General features: G+C 34.6%; 1 protein-coding gene across 1 annotated transcript in view; it reads right to left on the bottom strand.

Annotated features, from left to right (window-relative positions):
* Positions 1 to 14,341, bottom strand: part of LOC111147384 (A-kinase anchoring protein 9) — a 157,329-nt gene that overhangs the window by 126,456 nt on the left and 16,532 nt on the right. Inside the window, exons 2-3 of the mRNA XM_022503388.1 lie at positions 7,928 to 8,158; positions 4,401 to 4,445 (exon numbers count right to left, since the gene is read on the bottom strand). Coding sequence (XP_022359096.1) covers positions 4,401 to 4,445; positions 7,928 to 8,158 — 276 coding nt within the window. The remainder of the gene's footprint in view (positions 1 to 4,400; positions 4,446 to 7,927; positions 8,159 to 14,341) is intronic.

Here is a 14,341-nt window from a genome sequence, read left to right as displayed (position 1 = left end):
TCAAGGCTGCAACTACATATACTACAATTCACTGAGAATGACCTGAAGACTAGCAAACAGCTCTTCCATAGCTAAAGACAGAAAGAAAAAGCCACATGGAGAAGGGTAGGAGGGGCAGAGATGAAATCAGAAACTAAACATCCCAGGGCGCCTGGGTGGCTCAGTGGGTTAAGCCGCTGCCTTCGGCTCAGGTCATGATCTCAGGTCCCTGGGATCGAGTCCCGCATTGGGCTCTCTGCTCAGCAGGGAGCCTGCTTCCCTCTCTCTCTCTCTGCCTGCCTCTCCATCTACTTGTGATCTCTCTCTGTCAAATAAATAAATAAAATCCTCAAAAAAAAAAAAAAGAAAGAAAGAAAGAAACTAAACATCCCAAGAAGCAACCCACAAGTAGGAGATATAACACAGGTGTGAAAGTCCTGCTTGACAAGTGAGAGGCTCAAGCCCCACACTGAGCACCCCTCATCCTATTGATCTGCACTGGGAATATGAGCCTCCATAAATATTTGGATTTAAATGAGCCTAACTCTGGGACAGCGCAGGGCAGTAAGAAACCAAGACTCTGTCTTAAAAGGCCAATATACAATAGCACCTGCTCAGAGACACAACTCAGAGGTACCAGTTTGAAAAGTGCCTGGACTATATTACATGGAGATTTATTAATTTTAGGGCATGTGCCACAGGGGCAAGGATCTGCAGGAAATTTCTCTGGGAATGGAAATGCTGGCAGGCACTATTTTTCTTGCCTTCCTTCAGCCCAGCTGGCTTCACACTGGTGGGCCCCCATTTAGACACACTCTCTTCCTAGAACCACTTACCCAGCCCTGCAGAGTCATTCTAACCAACCCAACTGCCCTGGTAAGCACCCTTCCAAAGAATGACTCCTGCTCTAGTATATAAGAATAAAGCTAACCAAGGAGGTAAAGACCTGTACTCTGAAAACTTTAAGACACTGATGAAAGAAACCAAAGATGACACAAATGAAGGGAAACATATATCATGCTCATGGGTTCAAAAAATTAATACTGTTAAAATGTCCATAATACTCAAAGTAATCTACAAATTCAATGCAATCCCTGTCAAAATACCAATACCATTTTTCACAAAACTTGGGACAAATAATCTTAAAATTTGTATGGAACCCCAAAAGACCCCAAATACCCAAAGTAATCTTGAGAAAGAACAAAGCTGGAGGGAACACAGTCCCAGATTTCAAGCCATACTATGAAGCTACTGTAATCAAAACAGTATGGTACTGACATTCTAATGGACACATAGATCAATGGAAGAGAATTGAGAGCCTAGGGAAAAAACCATGTTTATATGGTCAATTAATCTATGACAAAGGAGGCAAAAATACACAATGGGGAAAAGACCATTTCTTCCATAAGTGATGCTGAAAACATAGGACGGCTACATACAAAAGACTGAAACCACTCCTATACCATATACAAAAATAAGTTCAAAATGGATTAAAGATCTGAAACTATAAAACTCCTAAAAAAAAACCATGGGAGTAAACTCTTACACCTCAGTCTCAGGAATATATTTTTAGATCTGTCTTGTTAGGCAAGAGCCACAAAAGCAAAACTAAATAACTGAAACTACATCAAACTAAAAAACTTCTGCACAATGAAGGGAACCCATTAGCAAAACTAAAAGGCAACCTACTAAATCAGAGAAGATATTTGTAAGCGACATATCCATTAAAAGATTAACATCCAAAATATATTTTAAAAACCTCACAACAGAGTGTATAATGCCCAGTGAAATAAGTCAGTTAGAAAAAAACAAATGCAATACGATTTTACGCATATGTGGAATTTAAGAAATAAAACAAATGACCAAAGGGGAAAAAAGAGACTGAGACAGATTAAGAAACAGACTCTTAACTACAGAAAATAAACTGATCGTTATCATAGGGGAGAGGAATGGGGGGGATGGGTGAAATAGGGGATAGGGATTAAAGAGTACACTTATCATGATGAGCACTAAGTAATGTTTAGAATTCCTGAACTGCTATATTATACACCTGAAACCAATATAACACTGTATGTTAACTACACTAAAGTAAAAAACCTAATAAATTTTTTTTTAAGATTTTTTAATTTATTTATTTGACAGAGCTCACAAGTAGGCAGAGAGAGAGCGAGGAGGAAGCAGGCTCCCCGTGGAGCAGAAAGCCTGATGCGGGGCTCAATCCCAGGACCCTGGGATCATGACCTGAGCCGAACGCAGAGGCTTTAACCACTGAGCCACCCAGGCACCCCAATACATTTTTTAAAAAATTTAACAAGAAGAACTCATAGCACTCAACACCAAAAGAAAAAAAAAAAAAAGAAAGAAAGAAAGAAAAAAGAAAAAAAAAGGAAACAGCCGAACAATCCAATTAAAAAAATGAGCAGAGGCCCTGAATAGACATTATTCCAGAGAAGATATACACACACTATGGAAAATAGTACGGCAGCCCCTCAAAAAATTAAAAACAGATCTATATGATCCATTAATTCTATTTCTGGGTATTTACCTGAAGAAAATGAAACACCAATTTGAAAATATATATTGCATCCCTGTGTTTATTATTGCTTTATTTACAATATGAAAGACACGGAAGCAACCTAAGTATCCATCAACAGATGAATGGATAAAGATGATGTGGCATATATATATGTGTGTGCATGTGTCTATATATATGTATATGTATATACATAGATTTATATGATGGAAAATTACTCAGCCTTAAAAACAAATGAGATCTTGCCATTTGTGACAACACGGATAAGTGAAATAGTCAGAGAAAGGTGCACCTGGCTAGTACAGCCATCTGACACTTGGGATCTTGGGGTCATGAGTCTGAGTCCCACACTGGCTGTAGAAATCACATAAATAAATAATATTTTTTAAAAAGTCAGACAGAGAAAGACAAATACCATATGATTTCACTTATATGTGTAATCTAAAAAACAGAACAAACAAAACAGAAACAGACTCACAAATACAGACAACAGACTAGACTGGTGGTTGCCAATGGAGAGGAAACATAGGGCAATGGGTGAAATAGGGAAAGGCGAGTAAGAGGTACAAACTTCCAGTTATAAAATAAATAAGCTACAGGGATGTGGAATATCCCACAACATAGGGAAGAGAGTTAATATTACAATAATTTTGTATGGTAACAGGTGGTAACCACAATTACTGTGGGAGCCATTTATTATGTATATAAATGTCAAATTACTATGTTGCACACCTGAAACTAATAAAATATTCTGTATCAACTATACTTCAATTTAAAAATAATGAATAAAAATAATTTTAAAATTATGTTCAGTTAGCCAACATATAGTACATCATTAGTTTTTGATGTAGTGTTCAATGATTCATTAGTTGTATATAACACCCAGTGCTCATCACAACACAGCCCCTCCTTAATTTTTAAAAAAAGAATATAGCCATTAAGGGGGTTGGGGGGAAAACAGGGTTGCTTTCATATAAAGCCCCAAATTTAAAGTCACAAAGCCAGATTTTCTGAATTGCAAGTTGTGATTTTAAATTGAGATACTTCCCCTACAGGCAACTTTACATAGTATAAATCAGGTACTAATTTATTTATTTAACCCTGGTTAATTATTTTCCTGGTCAGATTACTAATAAGTATATTCCCAGCTTTCAAGCACATTAAACTTTTGAAATGTCAAAGTTTTTACTCCCATTTGCAATTTAAAACAGTAATCTGTTCACTTCAGAACATGAAGTTGTCTTTTTTTTGGTATTAGAAATCTACAATATAACAAAACTTATGGAAAACAGAGTTGCTGACCATTCATAATTTACCAAATCCTCAAACTATGGACCAAAGAAACAACAATGATATCTAAAACAATAAGAAAAAGGTAACAGCATGGCATCTATTTATTAATAACACATAAAGAAGGTATTTCCTAATGTGGCCAATGTCTACATTAGCTTTTATCAGCTAAATTAAAAATCACTACTGCAGCATTAATTTCATCAAATGAATATATGTAATTATATAGAATTCGAGCATTTGTAAAAAGCATTACTCAGAATATGAAATAGTCTGTATAATAAAATATTTACTGTGTTTAATACGGAAACCTTATGACAATCATTAATCCTAAAATCTCAATATCATTTTCCTAGAGACGTAAAGGCCTCTAATTAAGGTATTCAAACAGATTTAAGATCTTAGCAATATGAAAAAATATATAGAGAAATACATAACTTTCAGGTTTTCTAGGTCATTTACACTGTATTTTGTTATGCTATACTTCATTATATTTATAAAAATACATAAGCATGTGAGTTGCAAGAAATAAAGTATTAATAAGTTTCCGCAAAAATAATACACAAAGTCAACCTACCATAATATTACTTATTCTTACCTCTGAACTGTAATCATCTGCTGTAGTTGAAATCTCACTTTCTGGCTAAAACAAAAATAAAAACCAATTACATTAAGAGCTTCCCCACCCCCAAACATGGTACTTTATTTACCCATTACTATTAGTAACATGTGATAGAAAATTCACATAAAAATATCACTAAAAAACTAGTAAAAATTATTCAAATATCTAAAAAAAATTTTTAAGTATGTGAATTTTATTTTATTCATTTTTTTTTAATTAAGCTCTATGCCCAACCTAGGACTTGAATGCACAACCCTGAGATCAAAATGTCACATGCTTCACCAAGTGAGCCAGCCACATGCCCCTAAAGCTTTAAAATTTTCACTCCATGAATCACAATGGCTAACTAACACATCTGATATTTAACATAAAGCATTTTTTTAAATATAAGTGTATCAAGAGGCACTTTCACACAGGGTCTTATATACATTACAAATCATTTGTAAGACAAAAGAACTAAATAAGATATCATCCTTCTAATTCTTATCTCTCTTTTAAATAAGAGAAACTCTTAAAATGTTACTCAAAAGAGTTCCAATTTCTTCAAAAAGAAAAATCACTGGCATGCCTGGCTCAGTTGGTAGAGCATGAGACTCTCGATCTTGGGGTCGTGAGTCCAAGCCCCACACTGGGCTTAGAAATTATATAAACAACAACAAAAAGTTTTTAAAAAATCACCAAATCTTGATGCCAGAAAAGTAGTAACAACTTGAAGAAAAGTAACAATCTTTGTTGTTATTAACGCCTTTGCAGCTTATAAAACACTTTCTAAGACATTCCTGTTTCATTCATACATCCCTGGGATTTGGATATGAAGTGAGTGGCTTTTCTGAGCTTCCCTCAGTTTAGAACCATTAGAAAGTTTCCTCAAGGAGGAAACTTAAATTTTCACTGATTCCATTGTTCACCCACTCATCTAAGAATCTCAATTTACAGGTGAGAAAAGAGACCTAGAGATTTAAATTTTTTTTTTTAAGATTTTATTTATTTGACAGAGAGAGAGAGATCACAAGTAGGTGGAGAGGCAGACAGAGAGAGAGAGAGGAGGAAGCAGGCTCCCCACTGAGCAGAGAGCCCGATACCGGGCTCGATCCCAGGACCCTGGGATCACGACCTGAGCTGAAGGCAGAGGCTTTAACCCACTGAGCCAGCCAGGTGCCCCGAGACCTAGAGATTTCATCTTTTCATTCAACAAATATGAACCATCACTATCTCCTTTACCATCTATACTTAAGGAAATTTTATTCATCACTCAGTACCAAACTCTGCCTCCTCTCTGATGTAGTCAGTCATGCCTATTCTAAAATTCTGTCACAGGGCTTCCTAACTTATAGGACCTTCTTTTAAATCTAAAATACTTTCATGACATCAACTCTCATGATTGATTCACTTATGCCTTTTAAACAGTTATAGTATATTGTGTACTAAGAATTGTGTTACTAAGGATGAAATGGTGAACAAGACACTCTTTGCACTGGAAATGCTATAACCCCACTGAGAAGCCCAAACATTGATTTGTTATCCAGAAAAAGGTAACAAATACATCTGCAAACCACGCCAAACACCAGAGTTTTCATACCATATCACTATACAATGTATCATATCATTCCAGATTTCAACAAACAATAACAAGATACACAAAGAAAAAGTATGGCCCACATACAAAAAAAATGGTAGTCAGTAAAAACAGTCCCTGAGGAAACACAAATATTGGACTTAATATACAAAGACTTTAAACGAGCTATTTTAAATATAGTCAAATAAGTGAATAAAATTAAGTCTAAATTCCTAAAGAAAAGTATAAGGATAGTGCCTTACAAAATAAAGAGTATCACTATGAAAGAACCAAAGAGAGGCGCCTGGCAGGCTCAGTTGGTGGAGCATGCAACTCTTGATTGCGAGGTTGTGAGTTCAAGCCCCATATGGGGTGTAGAGATTACTTAAAAAAATTTTTTTTAAATAATAAAATTTTTTTTAAGATTTTATTTATTTGACAGAGACCACAAGTAGGCAGAGAGGCAGGCAGAGAGAGATAGGAGGAAGCAGGCTCCCCACTGAGCAGCGAGCCAGACATGGGGCTTGATCCCAGGACCCTGAGATCAGGACCTGAGCTAAAGGCAGAGGCCCAATCCACTGAGCCACCCAGGCACCCCATAAAATAATAAACTTTTTTAAAAAGTAAAACAACACATGAGAAATTCATTAGAGGGGCTTGACAGATCTGAGGAAAATCAGTAAACTTTAACATATAGTTTAGCTGAAATTATGCAGTCTGGGGAAAAGATTAAAAAAGAATGAAGAAAAATGAACAGAGCATGAGAATCTGTGCAACAATATCAAACATACTAACATGCATAATAGGAGACCCAAAGGAGGGGACAGAAAGTAGACAGAATAGATGAGGATACAATGCCCCAAAACTTCCCAAATTGGATGAAAAACACTAAACTACATACCCAAGATGCTCAAAAAATTCTAAGTAGGAAAATCTCAAAAAGATCCACTCTTAGCAAATCCTTAACACCCCTGACCTTTTGAATAAAGCTCAAATCCTATATATTATCTAAATCTTTGTTTCCATATAAATATATTGAGGTACAATCCAAATTATAATTATTATCTGTCTCATCCACCACTCTTTCTCCTAAGCATCCCAGTTTTCTCTACTCCTGGTTTTAGTTGGTATCTCCATCCCACCCACAATTCCAATCCACTTTTAAATTGTCCTGCCTCATCTTATTCTGGAAAATTATACCATTAAAGAGAGGAAGAACGCTAGCTTTTATTTTGGGCCTTGTATGGGCCAGGTGCAATCTCCTGCCTCTCACCTTTACTACCATCCCATCCCCATCATTCTAATACATTTAAAACTAAACTTCCGGGGCGCCTGGGTGGCTCAGTGGGTTGAGCCACTGCCTTCGGCTCGGGTCATGATCTCAGGGTCCTGGGATCGAGCCCCGCGTAGGGCTCTCTGCTCAGCGGGGAGCCTGCTTCCTCCTCTCTCTCTCTGCCTGCTTGTGATCTCTCTCTGTCAAATAAATAAATAAAATCTAAAAAAAAAAAAAAAAAAAATCTAAAAAAAAAAATAAAAATAAACTTCCTACAGTTTCCAAGTCACATCATAACTTCATGTTCTTGTGGATGTTGCTTCTTTATCACAGAGTTTGCCTTGCCTACTGCTTTGCTGATAGCTAATACTGATTTAGCATTCCCCCAAATTGTGGTACTCTAAGGTACCATACGCATTTTTGTTACCATAGCTGTAATCAGAATACACAGACTATCTTACATCTGCCTTCCCCACTTGACTAACTTTCCTAAAGGACAGAGAATGTCACATTTACCCTTGTATCCTTGGTGCTGAATCCTTGATGTTATTACAGTTGTACTACAAATGTTTATTGAATCAAGCTCATAAAAATTGCACAGGGTGATAATGAGTGTTGTCATTACAACTTTCCAGCTAGAATTATAATTTTCAAAAAATCTAGATGAATACTTACTTCAACAGAGAAGACCTCATCACGTTTGATTATTGTGGATTCAGGAGTCACGGCTGTTCCTACCGTCTGAGAACTATTTATGTACATTTCATCACTCTGTGAGTGCTCAATATTCAAAGCATGGTATGTTGACACATCATGTTTGCTGCTTGAAGTTTTCCTCTTTTTCTTCTGCTTCTTAGAAGGATTCTGCCCATCAGACTGAGCTTTCCTTTGTCGAAACTGGGCAAGCTACAGAAAAAAAGACATTGTCCTTATCATTAGAGATACTACTTCTTTAGCACCACTGTGAAAAAAGCAAGCATCTTTGGAGTCATTTTCTTTATAAGATCAAACCATCATTAAATGATAACTAAAGGACAGGTGTTATAGTCCTTGATACAGCTACTGAATTGCAAAGAAATTAGGTACTTCTTTATAACTACTATTCAAATACTAAGAAGAACTGAAAATGTCACGTCTAAAGAAAAAAATTAGCCCAGAGTTGCGTAAAATAGGGAAAACAGGTACTCTCACTGCTCGGTGAGAGTATAATCTATTTTAGATTATACTATTGTTAGATTATTCAAAATTATACAAAAATATAAGAGGTCTAAATGTGTTTACCTTGTGAAATTTCTGGGACTTCTACTAATTTGTACTAAACATAATTAGTCCATGCAAAAGATTTAGTTTTACAAATGATCACTGAAGCCTTGTTTCTAATGGGAAAAACACTGAAATAATTTAAATGTCAAACAACACTGCTTCCTATCTCCTAATCACTTTCGTATCATCATAAGGATTTCTGCAATCTCCTAATGCCATGTATACTTATCATTAACTTAACATGTTTTAACTAGTGAACTTATCTAAATTTATTTTAAAAGGGGACTTTCTATTCCGGTATAAATTAAAAGCCAGTATCACTTGTGATTTCCTTAAAGAAAATAGTAAATAGACGGGACGCCTGGGTGGCTCAGTTGGTTGGATGACTGCCTTCGGCTCAGGTCATGATCCTGGAGTTCCGGGATTGAGTCCCGCATCGGGCTCCCAGCTCCAAGGGGAGTCTGCTTCTCCCTCTGACCTTCTCCTTGCTCATGCTCTCTCTCACTGTCTCTCTCTCAAATAAATAAATAAAATCTTAAAAAAAAAAAAAAAAGAAAATAGCAAATAGAAATGAATATAACGAAAACTAACACTACATTATTAAAATTTTAGTTAGGTATTACTGCTGAAGGTGATAAGATAAACAGGCAAGTGTTAAAGGAGTATTAAGGATATATGAGCATCAAACAGACTTCTGGCTAACTGTAATCATATTGACTAAAAAACATCCTGGAAAAGTATTAACTTCCTTATGATACTACTCATTATTTATATTGGATCAGGCCATCACCTAAAATATCTTAAAATATCTTGTCACCAATATCTTGTCACCTAAAATCAGAAGTATGCATTACATACTTTGGGTAACACTGGATTAACTCAATTAAAATTATGTTAATGCAAACAATTTTAAAGATGTTTATATAAAAAGTACATATGGAAAAATAATAAAGATGTTTATGACACAGTGGTATATATAATATTGCAACAGTATCTTTTTTTAATAAAAGGAAAATGGTGTGCATCTCTTTCAACTAAGACAAGCAGGGCTCAGTCTCACAGCCTTCAGTAATTCTAACTAGCTTGAATTTTAATAACATTGTGCATACAGGCACAGATAAATTCTGGAAGAATATAACCACAAATTTGGTATCTCTACAGAGTGGAGATTATAGGTATTTTTCCTTATGCTCACTTGAAATTTCCTTTTTTATGCAACACATTTTCTAAATTTTATATGAAGTAAATAACCACCAATTCTTAAATTTAATTTGAGCGGCTTGATCACTGAGAGAACAAAAGCATAAGAATAGGTGTAAGCTGCGTTGTGCCTTAAAAATAGGAAATCTACTACCAGCATATTAATTATATAACTATTAGTTAGACCAAGCATAAAGATGGCCAGTAAATTTCTTATGATATTAAGTATTAGAACAGTCTTAATGATGTTGATATGATTAACTACCAAAATATGTGACAAATACCAGAACTTAGAGAATAAAACACAGCATATTTTATACTTATTTTGTCTGTTGCAGATGAAAAGGATACAGCTATGCAGTAGTGATTACATAATAAAGACATCTAACTCATAAGTCGGAAATATCTAATCAATCACTGACCTTGTAAAATGTAAAAAAATATATCACATTAAAAATTTTCCCTAGTTTATTTAGCAACTAGCCTGTTATTCTACCTCATGTCTGCTTAAGGAACAGATGCAAGACCAGTTGCCTCTATTTGTACATTATTAAGCTGCTGGAATGCATTTAAACTACTTTGGAGGATAGTAAATTCATTCTTAAAAATAAACCAACTGAAACACTATTACATATTATCTGAAAATAGAATCAAAAGTCTAGGCACATCATTTTAAAAAGATCCCTCAGAACAGAAAGCCAAGAAAAATACTAATAATGACATTATTGGTATTTAAGTTCAACTTCAGAAACTTCTTAAAATTCCATGTTGTCTGTGTTAGAAAATATGTCCCGAGAGCACAGAATATAGATAAAGATGAATATTCTGTTTAAAATTCTGACTTGTTGAATTATATACATAATTTATATTTATTTTATGTACAAATACCTAACAAAGGAGAAAACTAAAGCTATATTTTTAAAAGCTTGATTTTTTAAAAAACACCTCTGAGACAACAGTATCCATTACTAAATGAACCCAAGTGAGAAAGTTATTGATAATGAATAAAAAGCAGAATGGTTCTTGGGGTGCCTGACTGGCTCAGAGGAGCATGTGACTCTTGATCTTGGGGTCATGAGTTTGAGCCCCACTTGGGAATAGAGATTACTTAAAATAAATAAAAATTAAAGAGTAGAATTTTTTTTATGGTGTTTAGAACAAATCATTTCTAAGGACATAAAATTACCAAGACATTGTTTTAGGCCTTGTACTGATTACACAAAGTCATACTATTTTTTTCAGAACAATTAACTAGAAGGTAAACAGCATGAGGGTAAGAACTTCTGTTCTGTTCAATGCTATATATTCAAAGTCTGGAACAGTACTAAAAAAATACATGTTGAGTAAAAAAAGATAACTTATCTTTTTACAGAAAAATCTCCACTAAAAACATCACTTTAAGCACTGTTCCAAAGAACCAGACAATTAAGATACGATATAACAGGCATATCTAATTCTACTATCTAGAAAAGTTTCATGGTCTTGGAATTAAAATTGGCAATTAAATGAATCAAAACACAAAATAATCCCTCTCATCATCTCTTTCTCCACCAGGCAAAACAATACAAAGCAAGACAAAATTAATTCTCAAAAATAATGCCCACGATAGTTTTTTAGCAAGAGTTCTATTTCATAAAAATGTACATAGAACTTTACAACTCAATACCAAAAAAACAGACTAAAAATGAACAGAGGTTCTGAATAGATGTTTCTCAAAGAAGACACATAGATGGCTAACAGTGCATAAAAAGCTACTGAACATCACTTATCATCAGGGAAATGCAAATCAAAACCACAATGAGATATCACTTTACTCCTGTCAGAATGGCTAAAATCAAAAACAAGAGAAATAGAAAGTGTTGCTGAGGATGTGGAGAAAATGGAAACCCTATGCATGTTTACTGGGAATACATATTGACACAGCCACTGTGGGAAACAGTACAGAGATTCCTCAAAGACATGAAAACACAATTACCATATGATCCAGTACTTCCATTACTGGGTATTTACCCAAAGAAATTGTAAACACTAATTTAAAAAAAACACATAGACCCCATATTTATTGCAGCATTATTTGCTATAGCCAAGATACAGAAGCAACCTAACAGTTAATTAATAGATAAATGGATAAGAAAGATGTGGAACAATATACAATGGAATATTATAAGCCATTAAAAATGAGATGGTGTCAGTGGCTTAGTTAGGTGGGCATCTGACTTAATTTCTGCTCAGGTTATGGTCTTGGGTTGTGGGATCAAGTCCTGTGTCAGGCTCTGTGCTAAATATGGAGCCTTTTTGGGATTCTGTTTCCTTCTCCCTCTGCCCCTACCCCCATCTCTCTCCCTCTCAAAAAAAAAAAAAAAAAAAAGGAAAGATAGAGAGAGAGAGAGAGAGAGAGAGAAAGAATATCATTGAGACAATGTGGGTAGCCTTGGAGGGGATTATATTAAGTGAAATAAGTCAGACTAAGAAAGACAAATACTATATATTTTTACTCATATGTGGAATTTGAAAAACAAAACAAACAGAAAAAAGATAAAAAACCAAGATTCTCAAATACAAAGAAGAAATTGTAGAGGGGAGGTGGGTAGGGAGATGGGTGAAACAGATAAAGGTGAATGAGAAAACACTTGTATAGGCATAGAATTGTTGAATCATATTGTACAACTGAAACTAATAATGTTAATGATACTATTTATTTTAAAAATAAATATATAATGCTCAGGATAGCTTTTCAGCAAGAGTTCTATTTCATAAAAATGCGAGAGGCATAAGACCATAACATAAGTCTAATTCCTTATACCTATCTGAGCTATTTTTATTTTAAATCTGAACAGTAGCAAGCTAGCAGATAAGCAAAAATCAAAAACTCTACTCAATTAGCTAATCATCTGATATTGAAATGATAAACTTTAAATTACTGGGAAAACATTTATTCTAAAACATGCTGAAAATTCAGACTACGGCCATCTGTGTTTGTCATTTGGAAGCCAATTATAAAAATGTTAACATATGTAGGCACAGAAATAGTTGCAAGATTTACTGGAAAGATATCATGTCCATATACACTTGTCTTTCAAAACTAATTCAAATCTCAATATCTTACTCTGACCAGAACATAAATAAATGACTAAACGAAAATGATGATTTATTCCTTAAGTTCAATATTTATAACTTTTTATGTAATCATTCTCAATAAAACAAAGAACTTAAAAAATGCTGTATAAAAACATGCCAAGTTTTTATAATGGCACTCCAAAAAAACTACAAATTATAACCTATTTATCAAGTGTTCACTGAGTGTTAACAACGTGCCAGGCTCTGTGCTAGACAAGAATCAAAATATATGGTCCTACTAATAGGATCTATTAGTCAAGACCAGCCTATCACATCACTGAGTTGTGTGAAGCAAATAAGATAAAAGTTAGTGTACAATTTCATAATCAAAAGTACTCCTACATATCTTTAAGGAGGTGGTAATGGGAGCCTCTCATAGCCTGATTTTCTCAAAGACAGTTTTTTTAAATAAAATTTTTCTTTTTTTTAATTTAAATTCAATTAGCCAACATATAGTAGTACATCATTAGTTTCAGATGTAGAGTTGAATAATTCATCAGTTGTGTATAACACCCAGTGCTCATCACATCTCGTGCCCTCCTTAATGCCCATCACCCAGTTACCCCATCCCTCCACCCTCCTCCCCTCCAGCACCTTCAGTTTGTTTCCTAGAGTTAAGAGTCTCATGGTTTTTCTCCCTCTCTGATGACTTTCAAAGGCAGCTTTTTAGAAGAGGTGTGGTGTGGGGGTTGAGTTTTACATCTGTGAGGATATCTCGGCATATGACAAGTATTAAATAGTTTATTTATTTAAAAAATATTTATTGACTGCCTATCATGTATCCAGCACTGTGCTAAAGGCAATACAGGTAGTAATGAATCAAACAGATACACACCATACTCCCATGAACTGTAATTCAGGTTGGAAGAACAAATTAAACAAATATAGATAAACACAAAAATATATCATTTCAAGAGATAAAAAGTACCTTGAAGATAAAGTATAGGTACTAGAGAAAGCCTACAATGGAGAGATTTAATTTGGTTGGGGATGCTGGGAGAAATCAGGAAATACCCCACTGGAAATAATAATATGGAAGCTGAGATTCGAAAATAAATGTGAGTACTTGCCTAAGATCATAATCAGCTAAGTGGCAAAATAGAACAAGAACACCTGACTCCAAATCCAGTATTTTTTCCATTATACCAATTTATATTCTGTGCACTGAGTTCCCTTTTTTCCTTCATTTGTCATTGTACTTCAAATCCTAAGACACTAAGTTCAAAGTCATGCATACATGAAATTTCCAAACGAAGAAATACTTTTTTGAAAAACTGGGGGAAAAAAACACACCCACAACAACAACTACAACACACACACACACACACACACACACACACACACACCCAAGAGAAAACACTGTAAAATATTTTTAAAATGTTATCTAGTCTCTCCAGTTTCCATAAACAGCTGTAAGTTGAGCCATTTTCTATGTTTTTGCTGTAGAAAATTTAAGAAATCCTAATTAATTCTAATTACAGTGACTATTTGTACTTGTCAGTGCTGCCT

The sequence above is a fragment of the Enhydra lutris genome, unplaced genomic scaffold (genome assembly GCF_002288905.1).
Source record: "Enhydra lutris kenyoni isolate GAN:26980312 unplaced genomic scaffold, ASM228890v2 scaffoldscaffold16, whole genome shotgun sequence".
In the NCBI taxonomy this organism is placed as follows: Eukaryota; Metazoa; Chordata; class Mammalia; order Carnivora; family Mustelidae; genus Enhydra; species Enhydra lutris.
Note: the sequence above shows the minus strand (reverse complement) of the source record. Positions and strands in the feature narration are given on the sequence as shown.